At 43.8% G+C, this 17,491-nt stretch overlaps 1 protein-coding gene across 2 annotated transcripts in view; it reads left to right on the forward strand.

Annotated features, from left to right (window-relative positions):
* The first annotated feature begins 618 nt into the window (after nt 1-618).
* The window catches only part of PUS10 (pseudouridine synthase 10), a 31,328-nt gene continuing 14,455 nt past the window's right edge, over nt 619-17,491 (forward strand). For both annotated transcript variants that reach the window (XM_072987000.2, XM_072986999.2), the window contains exons 1-15: nt 619-812; nt 1,275-1,411; nt 2,840-3,115; nt 5,703-5,789; nt 6,253-6,287; nt 6,387-6,498; nt 6,841-6,902; nt 8,781-8,826; nt 9,531-9,595; nt 10,103-10,188; nt 11,396-11,521; nt 12,760-12,816; nt 13,354-13,430; nt 14,720-14,775; nt 16,367-16,484. In XM_072987000.2, the coding sequence (XP_072843101.2) occupies nt 1,286-1,411; nt 2,840-3,115; nt 5,703-5,789; nt 6,253-6,287; nt 6,387-6,498; nt 6,841-6,902; nt 8,781-8,826; nt 9,531-9,595; nt 10,103-10,188; nt 11,396-11,521; nt 12,760-12,816; nt 13,354-13,430; nt 14,720-14,775; nt 16,367-16,484 (1,329 nt within the window). In that variant the 5' untranslated portion in view covers nt 619-812; nt 1,275-1,285. The remainder of the gene's footprint in view (nt 813-1,274; nt 1,412-2,839; nt 3,116-5,702; nt 5,790-6,252; nt 6,288-6,386; nt 6,499-6,840; nt 6,903-8,780; nt 8,827-9,530; nt 9,596-10,102; nt 10,189-11,395; nt 11,522-12,759; nt 12,817-13,353; nt 13,431-14,719; nt 14,776-16,366; nt 16,485-17,491) is intronic.

The raw sequence follows: 17,491 nt of genomic DNA on the forward strand, positions 1-17,491 counted from the left end.
CTTAACGAGCCTTTGGAGACCGTCTTCCTTACTTGCCTAATTATTGAGTAATCTTTGCAGATTTTTAATCCATCAGTTGTCCCATTATAAGATCAGCGGTGTCCAAAGGCGGTTAACATTTCTAATCAACAATTTAGAGGGGGGAAAGACAACAGTAAGTCCTGTGTGTTTGCCTTCCTTCCAATATTCATTAAAAAAAAAAAAACAGCCTGGTGTTTTCTTTTAGGTATTCAAAGTGTATTAATTTTTTTTATATCCACTACATGTTTGTTTTTAATACTACAAGTCATTTTGGAATGGTTGCCGTTCCCAAAAGTTACATTTTCGAGCTGCCCTTCTATTCCAACAGACCCAGATTCCCCCCCATCAGACCCCTTTCTCAGCATTTATGAAACAAAGAGCCAACGTTATTTAAAAGGCGGCCACCAAAAGAAGCCCCTGCTCAGTCTGTCAGCACTCTACATGAACTGCCTTCAGGAACCGGAAGTAAGGATTGCAATCTGTAGACCTTGAACCCCTTCAGGCTCCGTCGATGCTGCTGAGCCCAAAGTACAGTATTCGCTTCTGGAATCCGCTTCCTTTTTTATTCCGCCGGAAGTGAGGGCGGAAGAGGAAATGATTGGTACCGACACACCTCCTGGTACGACGGGGAAATGGTTCCCCCACTTTTTTTGGAAAAAATTGAACAGCAAGCTGGCAACTGGACTAGCCTTTTATTTTTTTTATTTTTGTAAGAGGTGGGGGTTTGGCAAGACGTCTCACTTCGAAGAAAGAAGGCAGCGAAAATTGGACTTGCTGATACTTACTCAGAAGTAAGTCCCATTGACTTCCATAGGAATAGGACTGACTTCTTCCGTCGTCAATGCACATGGCGTGACAAAATTCACGCATGTGTGTATCTCTATCTATCTGTCTATCTATCTATCTATCTATCTATCTATCTATCTATCTATCTATCTATCTATCTATCTATCTATCTATCTATCTATCTATCTATCTATCTATCTAGTGTGTGTATATATATACTGTATAGTGTATGTTTATATATATATAGTGTGTGTGTGTATACTGTATATAGTGTATATACACATATACATATAGTGTTTGTGTGTGTATGTGTTCTGATTACTTAAAATGTGTGTGTGCATACATACTGTACATCTATGCATGTATGTATATCTGCTTAAAGTATTTTCAAACCAGCCTCTCTGAATTTCTATTTTGTCTGTAAAACAAATTATGTAATTAAAATAATAATATTATTCCAAATGCAGGCTCTGTCGTCATGATTCCCCTGACAGAAAAGGACAAGATTGTTGCTCAGCTGTTACTGAAATTTGGAGCGTGCCCCCGCTGTGTTCTCCGGTTCTGCCGTGTGGGCCTGCAAGCTTTGTACAGGCAGCCTCCTAAGGTTTGGTTCAGTTAAAGTAGACGTTGGTGATGGGAGTTGTTTTTAAATGTTGGCATGCCTAACCAGTCTTCTGCAAAGGAAGGGGAATATTCTTAGGGAACAAAGGGAGGCTTGGGGCATAGAGGCAGGGGCCACAGAGATTGCAGGATCTTGAAGAAGAAGAAGAAAAGAAGCCGTGTGGGAGGAAAGGCAAGCTGTAGAACTGTTCATTGTGTGTTGTGGGTTTGAATCTGTGTGTGTGTGTGTGAGAGAGATGGTAAGCAAATAGTATTCACTGACGTGTTATCTTTGAGAGCACTGCATAAAGAAGCAGCTAAGTGCAATATTAGACATTTCATCCATTTCCTCAACAAAATGGGAAAGATAAAATCTGAACGCATATTAATCACAAGAAGTTCTTGTAACCCACTGCTGTTCCTGTAGGCTTTTTGTACTGAAGTCCCCTGCCCTGGGATAGCATTTGTTAATCTGTCCTTGCGTTTCCCCTCTGTTTCTCTCTGCCACCATAGCACATTCAGCTAGTTCTTCTGCCTGATCCTCTATCATTTGCAGATTTCTTGTCTTGTCCGGTTCTGTTGCTAACCAAACACACAGTTGCAGTTAGGTGCTTTGACTAAGGTTGCCCTTATTCTCCTAGCTGATTTCTAAGACTTTTCCACTAAGAGAACCAAAGATTTCTAGATAAATTCAACTGCCTTGTACAAATTCAGATGTAGTTGCATGTAGGTCCATGTAGTTGCATATTATTTCCTTGGACCAGCAGCTGCTTTTTGAGGTCACAGTCAAGGGGTTTTCCCAGATTTGTGATTGGAAGTCCTCTAATGCAGTGGTCCCCAATCTTGGGCCTCCAGATGTTCTTGGACTACAACTACCAGAAGCCTCCACCACCACCTCTGCTGGCCAGGATTTCTGGGAGTTGAAGTCCAAGAACACCTGGAGGCCCAAGGTTGGGGACCATTGCTCTAATGTATGAGTGTGTGGATGAAGAGAACCTGTGTACCTCTATATGTAATGTGCTCTGTCAGTGAGTGAGAGTATTAAATGAAACTGGGTATTCTCTTATTTAGTGTATTTCAGACTCTCTTCTTTCATAACTTCTCTTCTTTTCATTTTTCACTTCATCCACTTAGAAGTCCAGGCTACAATGTCTTTCATTCTCTGACTGGGAACCAGCACACTTTTTATTTAATTAATTAAGGCTTATCCTGCCTTTCTCCCCAGTGGTGATTCCTCTTCCTGGTTCCTTTTCTCACTTCTGCTGTTGTTACTGCAATCCTCTATACTATAGTGAGACTTACTCCCTGCTGAATGGGCATAGAATTGCAGTGGAGGTCTGTGAATCTCATCACATGCTAAAGAAGCTGCTTTTAGCAGTTCATCAGTTTGAATTTGCTGATATTTACTTACTCTGTTTTCTTATTCAATCAGGAGTTACTTAGCGAACTGCGTGAGTTCCTAGATAACAGCAAAGAGGAGGAGGAATTATCTTGTGAAACAGCAGATCCACCATGTAAAAGACCCAGGCTGGAGAATACCAAAGAATCTGAAGAGCAGACCCTGAATGGAAGCCATCAGCTGGACAGTGCAGAGGATGATGGAAACACATCTCCTGCTGCTTCTGATGGAAAGAATTCAATGCCAGCTATTTGTACAATATGCCTGGGGATTCTGCAGGAGCTCTGCGAGGCAGATTTTGTTAAAGCAGTAAGTGGTGACAGACCATCTATCGGCTTTGAAACAAGCAGTCCTTTCCAGCATCTGGTGTTCCAAGTTTTTGCTTGTGGCTAGGCCAAACTCTGTTACAAAAAAAAAATCTTATTTAAGCTTCCCATCCCATACATGCTGACCTGCCAATAAGTTTTACTCAATGCAATTCAACTTGCTTCCAAATGAACATGGTTAATATCAGACAGAGAGGGTTGGCCCAGAATTGCAGGACCTTGGGAGGCTCCCAGTAGTCAGCTGACTATAATGGGGGTGTATGTTTCAGTTCTTACTTCAAAGAAATGTATTTCCTCCGCTTTGATTTCTTTTAGGAGTTTGGTTTCTCCAGAGCTCCATGCCTGAACAATCACACTTATATATGAACTCCCTCTTTCCTAATGCAAGTCACGAAACAAAAGCAAATTAATTTGCAAACTGGAAAATAAGGCACGTTCGTGTTAAAGTGCCACACAGGTTTTTTGTTTGTTTGTTTGTTTCTTAAAGAAGGTCTGCTTCAGCCCTGGGGCTACACTAGAGAATCTGTATCATTTAAGTATGACCCAAAGTGTGAAATCCAGCCAAGATTTTCTATCTGTCTCAACATTTTGAGGTGCCTCGTGTAAAATGGTGTCATTACTCTGGAGAGTCCAGATCAAAAAGTTATCACTTTGGGGATCCTGAATGGAGGGTTTTGACTCTAGAGGCTCCTAACTTATACCCTGAAGCTCGGTGCTGAGGTCTGAATTCAGTGGCGCTGTCATTTACATCCATGACTCCTCCTGTGTGGGTGATCACAGAACAAAGGAAGGCCAGTTGCTTTAGAACAAGAACAAAGGAGTCGGCAGCAAAAGTCTGAGCCAGCAGAGCCAAATGGCAACGCCCTAAGGGCTCTTTTATTGACTTAGCATGATTACATAGTATGTTATGAGAGAAAGAGATAGGATACTAGTTACCTAATCATAACTAGGATTGGGATCTAGCTGCCCAGAGTGGTCGGAAGACCAGATGGGCGGGGTATAAATTAAATAAATAAAGAATAAATAAAATAACACTTTGATCTTATGCTCTACCTCTAAGCGAAAGGGCTGAATAAGGGGCTAGCCCGCCTGCTGGCAGCTGCTGCATCCTGCCAGGAGTGTATTCACGTCACTGAAGCATAATGCAGCTACAGCCTCGAAGCAGAAGTTTCCCACACGCCTGGTTCAACCGGTTCCTCCCTTTTCCATGTCAGAGTCCTGGCTGCTCGGGATCAGGGTGGTAACTGCTCCCCCGGATCGACCTCTGGTGCCACGCCTGTCTGCTCTTGCAGAGGGGAAGACATGAATGATCTCAAGGGCTTGACGAATGTTTCAAATGGACTAATTTACGGTGGTGGTGAAGACTCTGGAGTTGGCAGGGCCTGGTACGAATGTTATCTGACTGGGGTTCCATCAGCCCTATCTTGAATGAGTATTAAAGACTCATTGAGCTTGTAAGCCAATATCACCTGGAAGGTCACATGTTCCTTTCCCTAAGCTGGGTGTATGACTTGAGCTTTTGCTGTGTTGTCAAACCAAATATTTTGCCTGCTTCACTAAAAACAGAGCTTGGGGATCACTTTTAGGGATAACTGACCCCAGACTCCCCCAGCCAACCTGAAGACCCTTGGCTACATACACACACAGCAGTGGGTGTTTAGATTATTGGGTTTCCCCCCCTTTGCTCGTCTGTCTGCTGCTCAAATTGACTTCGTTAGCAGGTCCTGTTCCATATAAAGGTTGAGTCTTGGTGGTAGATTCCCAGCTGATGTATGATTAGTATCAACATTTGTGTTTAAGTATTGCTTTTCAACCCATGAGGATCTCCAAAGTGAGCTATAATCACAAAAAGCTGAACTATTTATTTAAAAACAGACAAAAACCAATAATTAAAAACCTATTTTAAACGTCATCCTCATTTTAAAACCAGCAATCCTGCTTTAAATCTGGTTTGAACCCTGTTTGAATACTGGTTTTTAAAAACCTGCTTGTTTTGGCTTTTGTACATAGGTGGGGCTGGCTGCCATAATAATATAATCTTAGAACTGCAGAGCTGGAAGGGACCCGATGGATCATCGCATCCAGTCCCTGTCAAGGACACTTCACTGGGGCATTGAACGCTCTACCTCTGGCTCTGCAGCCAAAGACCTAAACCACTGAGCTGTCCAGCAAGAATTCAACAGAACCTAAAAAGCCATATGTTTCTCAGCCCTGATCTATTATTCCCGTCCCCCCAACCTACGATTTTTGACCTAATCATTATTAACCTGTGTTACTCCTGAATTTCTGGTTGAAGGGTTCTTCTGGGTAAGGGTGGTGGTCTTTCCCTCATCACTAGGACTGCCAGAACCAGATTTTTATCAGCTGGCAGGGGAAATCCATATGTTCTCATCTCTATGTAGAAGCTCTTAACAATTCTATTCCAACATATTTGTGAGGCACTTTGGGTAATATAAATTATCCTGAGATTTGTCCGTGTTGTTCTCACCGAAAACAGCTACGGAAATATTTTGCACTCTGTATAGTAGCGTACAGCATATTTTGAATAATTCTCCCTCTGTATTTTTCAGGTGTGCCATAAAATTAATTCCTCTGAATATCAGTTTTCCAGCTTTGTGTTTTCAGTGTCTTTTCCACCTCAGCTCTCTGTCAGGGAGGTGAGTATTTTCTTTACATTTCAACTGTGGCCTGTGAAGAGGAGAAAAGAGATAAGTTACCCCCAAATACTGTGCTTTTTGTTGGCCTGGAAATGCACCTTACTGGTGAAGACAGAATGATATGCAATGTCTTACAACGTGGGGCCAGTGATAACGAGGCAGGGAGGACCGGAGAGATTTTTGTTTATTTCAAATTTCAAGCATTGCTTTAGGATGCCTATATTTGTTATTCCAATCTAATTTATCTCATGTGACCTTGATGTATTTGTGGAAGACACCGTTCCTGGACAGACTTTTGCTAGCCAAGTTGCAGAATGGAAGGGTATAAATCTTTCATTTAATTTATCACCTCTCTCTCTCTCTCTCTCTCTCTCTCTCTCTCTCTCTTTCTCTCTCTCTCCTGCCCCCCCTCTCCTCCCTTCCTGTTTCTTTTCCCACCCCTTTTCTCGGTCCGCCCTGGCAGCATGCAGCGTGGCTGCTCGTAAAAGAAGAAACGGGGTGAGTGCTTTGGGGACAGAACTTGAACCCTTGAAGCAATGTGGGAAGAAGCAGAACTGACAGATTCATTCGTCAGCTACCTTCCCTTTTTCTTTGCAGGAAACAGAACCTGTTAGTGGAAAAAGAGGATCTCGTTCAGCTGAAAGAAGCATACAAGTGGATTATCCACCCCTTGTTCTTAGAAGAGATGGGGGTCCCTGCTGATGGCAAGGTGATTATATGCAGATACAGTTTTAAATGATACCTGTTTGTTTATTTATTTAAAATATTTTTATCCCACCTTTCTCCTAAGAAAGGGTCCAAGGCGGCTTACATTATTAAACACAATGCTCAAGCTAAAAATATTATTCCGACATTAAGTTCATTAGTAACATTGTATTAAGTATGATAGATAAAGCATTCCTAAAACAGATTGAGAAGCAACGTAATGCAAACTGTCTCATTTTAAAACCCCTCGTAGCCAAGTTGAAGATGCAGAAGAAAACGGGAATGGGTTAAATCAGCAGTGATGACTTCAGAAATGACGTTCTGCTCGCTTTCCTTTTTGTCACAGAGCCTGTTTGAAGTCAGCGTGATTTTTGCTCATCCAGAAACCGACGAGGATTGCCGTTTCCTGTAAGTTGCAATGGGGGGGCGCAGGATGTTTCAGTGAGAGGAGCCGAAGGGGCTCAATGTCCCCAAGCCCGGCTTCTGGGACTTGAGTGGGGAATCATCGTCCTCCTCCTCATTGCCTCCTTCATGATATCTGCCCCCTTCCATCGCTTGCTGGTGGGCAAGCTGCCCACCAGCCTGTCTCCAAGGTTTAGCAGCCTAGGGAGCAAGGTCAAAGGGAGCTTCCTGACCACATGCTTGGAATGTGCCCACCGGTGCTTCCCCCTGGCGGATCCTGGCTCTGTTCTGCCTTATGTAGATCAGCAGTAGGGACCATGCAATAGCAGTGGTGAGTCCAGAGAATAGAGGATAGGCAGACGGGCCCAGATGGCACTCGGGGCCTCTAGTCTCCATTCTTGCATGCACCACACCTTTGTAGCAGTTCAGGATTGTCAAGGCACAGTAGAGGGAAGGATGGCCTCTGAAGATGTGATCTTTATTTACTAAAAGAGCCCAGTCTGTTTCTGCTCATTGTCTTAGGACCCTCTTCAGAGATCTCTGATACAGAGATTTCTGATGATCTCTCACCTTCGCTCAAATGTCAAGTGAAGGTCACTGGAGTTTCACCTAGAAGGGAGAGCGCTGTGCTTGCCAAGGTCACTCCCCTGAATGGTGAAGACCATTATTTCCACCTTTGAATCCCACCTATGCTGAACTGGGGGGGGAGTAGGACCCCCCTGGATAAGGGGGTCCTACTTCCCCCCCCAGGGTCCGCATAAGTGGGACTCAAAGGTGGAATGATAAAGTTACCAGAACTGGCCACTGGACATCATGCTGTGTATAGGGTTCCTTATTGAAAATAGCATTCTCTGTCTTTTAGCATTTGTGGGGAGGGGGCTTGGAATGGATCCCCCATGTATATGGGGGTCCTACTGTAACTCATCAGCCTATGCACATGCAAGTTGCCAGCGAATGGACTCAGGGGAAAATATAAATAAAAATAAAATAAAAACATGGTGGGTGGCTCTACCGATAGGCCTCTGTTCCGCCTTTTCCATGTGTAGCTTCTATGGCTTAACACAGTTTTGGAAAGGGTTCAGTTTCATGGGATGTTGAGAGTGAGGTTTAGGGGAGATGGGGAAGGGTTATCATTCAGCAGTAGAGCTTGGCCATGTCACTTGTCTCAGATGACAACTCCCATCTAGCCAGTACAGTGGTGCCTCGCTTGATGAGGATAATCCGTTGCAGCAAAATCGCTGTTAAGCGATATCCTCGTCAAGCAAAATAAAAAATCCCATTGAAATGCATTGAAAACCCGTTCAGTGCGTTTCAGTGGGATGAATAACTCACCGTCCAGCAAAGATCCTCCCTAGGGCGGCCATTTTCTGCTCCCTGTCTTGCAAAAAAGCCTTTCTAAACACAGCAGGGAGCCATTTTGTACACCCAACAGCCATTTTGAAACCCGACAGTCAGCTTTTTTTGATCGTAGTAATTCAAAGAATCGGTTCCCAAAGCAGGGAACCGATCATCGTAAAGTGGAAAAAAAATGTAAACATTGTTTTGTGATCTTAAAAACTTCATCGTGTGGTGGATTCATCATCAAGCGGGATAAGCGTTAAGCGGGGCACCACTGTATTAGCATCATTGATGCGAAAGAGCCTGACTCTGCATGTGACCATTTTCCTTTGTTCCTAAGGATTGTTAAGACATTGGCCCTCTGAATAGAGACGGAGAGGCTTTTTCAGAGGAAACCTGCATCGTCTTACTGAAACATTGGGGCACTGGTTAAGCTAAGCCTTAGCCAGCTTGTCCCGAATGGCTCTGTTTTGATAGGAGATATTAACATCCTTTCAAAAGTAGTGGCACTGTTTGCATGACTGGTTTTCTCTCGCTTGTGTTTAGAGCTTCAACCTGTCCTAGTTGTTTCAAGCCCGCAAAGAACAAGCAGGTAAGCTACTTCTGGACAACATAACCTAAATTTTAACCTTTATTTTCATCCACATGGGAATGTCAGTTTCAGACACAAAACTGGCATTTTTAAATGGACATTATATATAATCCCTACATCAGCCAGAAGTGATTGTGTGAACTTGTTTAGCTTTTTTCAGTGTACGTAGGTTTTGAAACCAGCAGCTACATATATTTTATTTGTTTACCATATTTTTGAGAGATTGAAACTAACATTGGTATGCCTAGTCCAGTTTTCAACAAAGCCAGCTTCTGAAGCAGCTTACCGTTGGAATACATGAGAATATTCAGTGGCTGAAATCCTGTCGCTCAGTAGAGTAAGTCACACTAAAGTAGTCTCACTGAATCTGGAGGGATTTGGTAAGTCAGCTCCCTCATGAGTTCCATTGATTCAAATGGGCCTACTCTAACTGTGACTTACTTTAGCACAATAAATTGCAACTAGAGTAGTCCTATTTGAATAAATGGAACACTAAGCAACAGGATTTCAGCCAATGCATTTAAACCACTTACGAATAACATTTTTTCTTTTCAGACATTAAAAATAACATACAGAAACATAATAAAGAAAGACATTGGGCAAAAAAAATCCCCATTGCCTTCTGCTCATTAAAACTAAGTCAGAGAAAAAGCAGTGTTTAAGAGTGGCTGATACTGGATGTTTTGTTTTATTTTACTCTGCAGTCTCTTTTCACCAGAATGGCTGTTGTAAAGGCTTTGGATGCAATTAGCGAAGAAGATTTCCATAAGTAAGTCATGAACCTATTTTAGTCACAGTGTATGAATCCTTCTCAACTGAACTGAAGACAAGGCCATAATGCTAAACATCCTGTGTAACAGCGGTCCCCAACCCAGACCAGTAGTAGTGAGTAAACAAGATTCTGGTATTTTGCACAAGTGCAGATTTTGCTGCCACCTCCCTGGGTGATTTCAGGCACGTGTGCGTGCGTGCCTCCTGCTTATCATTATTTGTTTCTGTTGCCCAAGTTTGAACAGAAACCTGTCTTGTTTTGGCAGTGGTTGTAAGGTCACTTTAATACAATTAGAGGCATGTGCAAAAGATGCAGTGCAGAACGTAGTTGATTTTTAGCTCCGGGTAAAAATTAGTTTTCAAAATTTAAGTGAGCCTTTCCATTTCTAAATATTTGAAAGAGGAACTGCTTGTCTGTCCTTTATCTGTTTTCTCTTGCTCTCTTGTCCGCCGTATTTTGCTTCGTTTTTTGAACAGGGGCTGTTTTCTTCTGTCTCTTCTGCAGGAACTTCAAATCTCCTCCGAGTTTGCCTAAGACTGCTTGTGCAGCTGTCGACATTCAGTGCACCCACGGTGCCGTCTTTGTGGCTGGTAAAAAAAAGAGAGAGAGAGAATTATTTTTCCCCCTCCCGTCAGCTTATGATTATTTTTTTAAGTATGCTAGTGTTCCTACACTTGCGTCCCCCATCATTTCTTTTCTTTTAAAGAGGAGGTACATCCTTTCTTGCTATTTGCTCTCAAATGAGCTCTGACTTGAGGTGCAGCCGGCCTCTGAGGCCTCTGGTACCACCCTTTCCAAGTCTGTATTTTATTTTATTTTGTGTCTGTCTGTGTGTTTGTTTGTTTGTTCATTCTCTCCGCCTTACACTAGTTACCAATAACAGGTAAAGGTAAAGGTTCCCCTTGACATTTTAGTCAGTCGTGTTCGACTCTAGCAGGCAGTGCTCATCCCCGTTTCCAAGCCGTAGAGCCAGCGTTTGTCCGTAGACAGTTTCCGTTATCACGTGGCCAGTGCGACTTAGACCCGGAACGCTGTTTACCTTCCCACTGAGGTGGTACCTATTTATCTACTCGCATTTACATGCTTTCGAACTGCTAGGTTGGCAAGGAGCTGGGACAAAGCGACGGGAGCTCACTCTGTCACGTGGATTCGATCTTACGACTGCTAGTCTTCTGACCCTGCAGCACACAAAGGCTTCTGCGGTTTAGTCCGCAGCGCCACCAAGTCCCAAGAGTTACCAGTACTTTTCCGTATCAAATTCAAGGTCCCGGTTTTGACCTATAAAGCCCTAAACGGTTTGGGACCTCAGCTGCTTCTAACCGGGATGACCTGCCTTACCCATACATCCCAGACTGGGTGGCGGAGGACGCCAACGAGGCCCCAAAGGAGAAAAGAAAGAATCAGTTGCCATCTGAAACTTGCCTTGCACCCCTCCTGTCCCACCCACCACTCGCTGGTGACCTTTAAGAAATCCCCCGAAAGCTTCTTATTCTGGCAGGCCTTCCAAAATATTCCACCTGAATAGCCCACCAGGTTTTAACCCTATCATCTTCAATTTCCCCGTCTGTTTTAAAACGTAATCTCAGTTTTACTTTTTTTTTGCTCTCGTTTATGTTTGCATTATTAAATGTTAATTGTCATTGCTGTAGACCAGCCAGCGTGGACATTGATCAGATGGGCGGTATAGAAATTAAACAAATAAAATAAAATACTTCTTGTTGCTTTTACTAACCAAGAAGAATAAATGCCCTGTGTTGTTGTTCTTCTTCTTGTCATCATTCTTGTTTTTCTGTGCAGGAAGATATAACAAATACTCAAGAACGTTACCTCAGACTCCCTGGATTATCGATGGAGAAAGAAAAATGGAGTCTTCGGTGGAAGAACTGATCTCGGAGCCTCTCATGGCTGCCTTCAAAGCAGACAGTGAGTTTTTGCGTGCGTCGTGGGGGGACGTCACTGCCTGTGCATTCATGTCAACAGCAGCTCTGTACACGCGGCGTTTTTAAAAACACGGGGATTCAGCAACCATTGAAGAACAGGTGATGCTCGGGGGACCCTTGAACTGACCCAAGGGCATGTGGCTGGACAGTGGTTTCAAAGGGAAGAATTTCAGTGCTCTGCATTTTGTAGCTTCCTTTAGTCAAGATTATAAATGAGAGACGAAGTCTCATTTAGAAAGTAGAAACAAGCTCTTTATTCTGTATTTCTTTAAATGAGTTGTTAAAAAGCTCTGGCTCAATGCGTTTCGGCGAAACCGTCTTCAGGAGCTGAGCATAACACAAAACCACACATGAGATATTGAATCATTCAATTTATCATTAGGCATGATAAAAATATATAAGTGTTTGATATTCTTTCTAATATTTTTTATTGTGCCTAATGTGCTTAGTATAAATGCATGTCTTTATATAAAGCTGAGAGTCCTAATCCAAGTGTATATATATATATATAATTTTTTAAAAGGAAAATATGAATGATTCAATATCTAATGTGTGGTTTTGTGTTATGCACCGGTCCTGAAGAAGCCTTCACCGAAACGTGTTGAGCCAGAGATTTTAACAACTCATTTAAAGAAATACAGAATAAAGAGCTTGTTTCTACTTTCTACACGCTGAGACTTTGTCTCTCATTTATAATCTGGACTTCCGTGGATGTACCATTAGCCATTACATGCAGAGAAGCCCTGTACTCAAATCTGTTTATTTTGCATAGTTCATACAAAATTTAGCCTATCAGCAAACAGATCTGGATTGAAATGTTTCTCAGTTGAAGAATATCCCTGTGCTTTCCACTGCGAGGAAACCTTAGATTGTGTCCAGAGAGAACTGCTATAGCATATGGCAAATGGGTTACGAGCCTCTTTCAGTGGGGCCGTGGGACCACATGAAGCCCTGTGGAGGGCCAGGGACCTTGGAAAGGGCTTATTTATTAAGTGAACAGGGAACGATGGCTGGAGGGTTGAACTCAGGCTGGTGGAACCTGGGTTCAGGTCCTTGGGCCAGCCCTGTTGCCCTTCGGCCTGGCACCCTCCCAAGGTTAGTGGTAAGGATGAAATGGGGGGGGGAGAGAGAAACATGCCCCCTTGAGCTGACTGGAAAAAAGGGGGAGAGACCCCTAATAAACAAATACGCTCAGCAGTTGTGTCCGTGTGTTTTCTTAAGGTTTTAATTTTTCATCCTCTGGAAGAGAAGACGTGGACGTGAGAACACTGGGAAACGGTAAGCTCATCTCCCCCCCCCTCCGAATACCTACAGCACCATTTATAGGAAGAGCAGAAGAACTTGGATATCATTCATTGAAACCAATCCTGCACCAGGACATCATTCCCATATTTCTGCACAGACATTATTGGCCTGCCTGAATTCAGGGCCCCTCAAGCTGCAAAGACAGCAGCTTTTAAATGCTTTACTTTGAATTATGTGATTTTTTTAAAAAAAGAACTACATGATCAAAATGATCTTTTTCTTTCTGGTTCATTGAAAATTTGCTTGTGCAATTTTCCAGTAGACAGGAAACAAATGTTGAACGCTTGTTCTTTGGGAAAAATTGCTGTGCTTTTTTTCTCTATCAAACAATGTCTATTTCTTTTCTATCTTAATTTGTTTCCTGAATGGTGACGGATGTTTTCTGTGAGTTCTCCCTTGCCCCAACCTATGCACAGCCAGGGATTTGGTTTACAGTCACATGTGCTTATTTCTCCTCCCCCCCCGCCCCAATTTCTCTTCTCTCTCTGTGGGTTGTCCCATGGTGGATAGGAAGGCCTTTCGCCATTGAATTGGTGAATCCTCGGAGAGTCTGTTTCGACACAGCAGAAATGAAGGCACTTCAGCAGGTAAATAGTTTGTGAGGTTTTGAAATGTTTTTTTAAGCACACTTGAGTTTTCCTTCCAAGCACCCATTGTTAACCGGGGTGCCCTAAATAGAGTAATTCTATTCTTACTACTGTTAAAACAACTGAAAACCCACCGTTGTTATGGATCAACTGCAGGTTGCTGCCACAGATTTACCTGTGGATTCAGATACACCTTTCGTCCCTTTTCTGCCCTCTAGGCCTCCGGAGAGTAGCCAGGTGGGTGATCCCAAGAGCCTGAATTCCACAGGACACAATAAAGCTACAGCAAACATTGCAAAGATTGTACACACTTAGATTTTTGCCACAGTCAATTTCTTCATTGGGCATTTAGTGGATTAAATTTATTTGTGATATGTGTTATTTTGTAATACAGTGGTGCCTCGCATAACGAGTGCACCGTTTAACAATGAATCCGCATAGCGATCTATATTTTTAGATCGCTAATGCGATCGCATTTTAATGGGCGTTTCGCTTACCGATCTTCGCATTGCGATGTTCCTAAAACAGCTGATCGGCGGTTCCAAAATGGCCGCCGGGTGCCCAAAATGGCCGCCGCAACCATTTTCGCGTGGTTTCCTCGCTTACTGAGGGCGCGAAAATGGCGGCGCTATGGAGGAACTTCGCTGAACGGTGAGTTTGGGCCCCATAGGAACGCATTAAACGATGTTTAATGCGTTCCTATGGGTTTTTCCATTTCGTTTAGCGATGTTTCCACATAGCGACGATTAATCCGGAAGGGATTAACGTCACTATGCGGGGCACCACTGTAGTTTTTTAAAAAATTAAGGGTAGAATCCTATTGCCAGTTTACACTTAACATCAGCATCTCAAAACTGCACAGATGGAAGGGACCTGATGGATCATCAAGTCCATCTCCTGTCAACGAAGCTCCATGGGGGAATCAAACTCCCAACCTCTGGCTCTGCAACCAGAGACCTAAACCGTTGAGCTATCCATCTTCATCATCATCTCAGAACCCAGGAACCTTATGGAGCACCAAATCTGTGCCTCCCAGACAGGGGCTGGACTCAATGATCCATAGGGTCCCTTCCAGCTATGCAGTTCTAAGATGATGAGGATGATGTACCAAAATGGGTGTTCTTGGCCTGGTTTGGGTTCCCCCCCCCTTATGTAAGAAGATGATACTGTTCTATCAACCTGTAACTTGAGATCACTCTTGTTGACTGTCGGCATTTTAACAGAGACGCTGTTGGACAGATTGTTAAATTTTATTCCCCCTCTTCTGTTTTCGTTTTGAATATCTGCAGACTATCAATAGCTCATCAGACAAAGTCCAAGTTCGTGACTTGCAGCTTGTCACAAGGTCAGTGTTGGGATTCTCAGATAAAGTTATCTGTAAGGAGTTTGATAATAGCAGCTACCAGAATTACGCAATGACACAGGAATCCTTTCTGAGAGCATTTTTTAAGGCACAGGGCGGAACTCTGATCACGAGATTTCTGGCCAGATGAATTTAGGACTTGACTGCCAAAAGAAACCTTAGTTTGAGAACTTTGTAATTAGACCCATCTGGTAACCTTCAAAAGAAACAGCATTGCCCCTACGGTTGCTACTATCCTGTTCTGGAACAATCTGATGGTGGTAAGCTGCATCACATCATTAAAAGGGCCATGATCACAGACATGATTGTGGAGGTAAACCAAATTCATGTTAGCTCCCACTGTGTTGGAGACCCTTCCCACATTCCTTAATCATGACCGGGTTTTGGTGTCCACCCAGTTGCCACTTTGGGCCCATTAGAAGAAGGCTGGATTCTTGGGGAAAAGACAGTAATGCTGGGAAAAGCAGGCGGCAGCAGGAAAAGAGGAAGACCACGTGTGAGATGGACTTGACTCCCAGAAGGAAGCCACAGGCATCCGTCTGCAAGCGCTGAGCAGGGCATTGAGGACAGGACATTTTGCAAACCTAATTCATGAGGTTGCCAGGTTAGCTTGACAGCACAAAACAACAATCATTGCAAAAGCACTCTGCATTTTTTTTGCTTTCTGAGCAGCCCTTCACACCATTTTTGGCTCAGATTTTACATGAATTCCAAAAACCGAGCCCTTTTGATCTCTGGTGGATGTTGGTGTGTGAGCTGGTGTCGTTTGACTGTCCTGAGCTGAAGCGACATATGCCCCATCGGAGGCTGACATATCTGTGTTTCCGGTTCGGGTACAGAGAGTGTAGCACCTCATACGGAGGTGGCTCTCGGTACGGTTTCTGGCTTACAGCAGCATGAACCAGAGTTCGCTCCCTGAGATCAACTGGGCTTCCTAGTGCATAAGGGAGTAGTGAATACCCCTTTACACAGTCGCCAGGGAAGGACAACGATACACACCGTAGACGACTGTGGGTACAATAAAAATGAATGGGTTTCAGGTCTGAGTCTGTTCCATACTCACAAAGTAAAATAGTAGAATCGTTGTCATTGTGTGCCATCAAATCCATTCTGACTCATGGCAATGCTTTCCAGGTAGAAAATACACAGAAGGGGTTGACCCTTCCTTTCTTTTGGGGGCAGCCCTGGAACGGTGCAGCTGGCCCAAGGCCACCCAGGTTGGCTCTTCTCCCAGGAGGTACCGTGGGGAATCTCAGCCTCAAACTCTCGGCCTCTGGCTCCACAGCCATGTAGATCTCTAAACCACTGAGCTATCCAGCTAGCTACAAAACAGAAGAACAGTAAAATATAAAATTTAGTTCAAACAGCCCCGTCCATAAAGTGCAAAGTAGGAGCCTTCATTTGGTCAAAAGCACCTTAGAACACCCTGTACTTTAGGGATCATTTGGAAGCAAAGGGAAGGGTCCATATTCCTATCGCCAGAGAAGGCATTCTGGAAAAGTTCATCTATCCAGAAACCCCTTGATTCTGCAGATGCTGCTCTGCGGTGGCATCATCTCATCCTTTCTTTCAGGGAGGCCCTCGGACGCATGAAGGAGGGAGAGGAAGAGAAGACCAAGACCTACAGCGCTTTAATATGGACAGAAAAAGCCATCCAGAAGGAAGACATTGCGTTTCTAGACAATATGCAGGTAGCATGTCTGGTGTGGTATTTATCGCTGGCTTGTGGGTTCGATCGTGTGCAGGCGGGCCTTGCTTAAGCTGCATGAGGCTTGTGATGAGCGTTGTTCTTTGACAGAGGAAAGGCACAGAAGTCGGGCGGGTGGCAGACGACTCTAAGGAGCAGGGCGTTCTCCTGGGTTTAAAATGGGTTGTGAGTAAACATCATGAACTGCCAAGCACAGAGTCATGCTGTCGACTTAGAATGGGCTCGGTAGGTAATGAGCACTCCAACGTTGGAGGCATTCAGGAAAAAATGGGACCATTCTCTGTCTGATCTGCTTTGATTTGGATTCCTGCCTGAAGCAGGGGGTTGGACTCAATAGCCTTATAAACCCCTTCCAACTCGAATATTCTATGATTCAAGGGTCATCTAGGACAGTGGTTCTTAACCTTTGTTACTCAGATGTTTTTGAACTGCAACTCCCAGAAACCCCAGCCAGCACATTTGGTGGTGAAGGCTTCTGGGAGTTGCAGTCCAAAACTCCTGAGTAACCCAAGGTTAAGAACCAGTGATCTAGGACAGTGGTTCTCGAACTGGGGTCCCCCAGTGTTCTTGGGCTGCAATTCCCAGAAGCCTTCACCACTGGCCAGGATTTCTGGGTTTTGCAGTCGAAGAACATCTAGGGACCCAAGATTGAGAGCCACCGGTGCCAGTGCTGGAATCCAAAGTGAAATCATGTCTGACAGAGGCTCATCCAATGTCTGTTAAAATATTTCCAAAGGAGGAAAGTCTAACACTTTGTGGGGTAGTTGGTTCTATTGTCAAAGAACTTTGGAGATGGGGGAATTCTTCCTAAGGTGCACTAAAGATTCAGTAGCATGAATCTTGCATGGGGTTTTTAATCACGGAGCTCCCTCTAAGACGTTGCTTCAGGGCTGTCAGGTTAGGTGTTGAGCAAACTCAAAATCCACAGGCTTCTCCTGGGATTGTACGTCTTGGTCCAATTTCTTTCTAGGAAGGGTGTAATTAGAAATA

The sequence above is a fragment of the Pogona vitticeps genome, chromosome 1, assembly GCF_051106095.1.
Source record: "Pogona vitticeps strain Pit_001003342236 chromosome 1, PviZW2.1, whole genome shotgun sequence".
Lineage (NCBI taxonomy): Eukaryota > Metazoa > Chordata > Lepidosauria > Squamata > Agamidae > Pogona > Pogona vitticeps.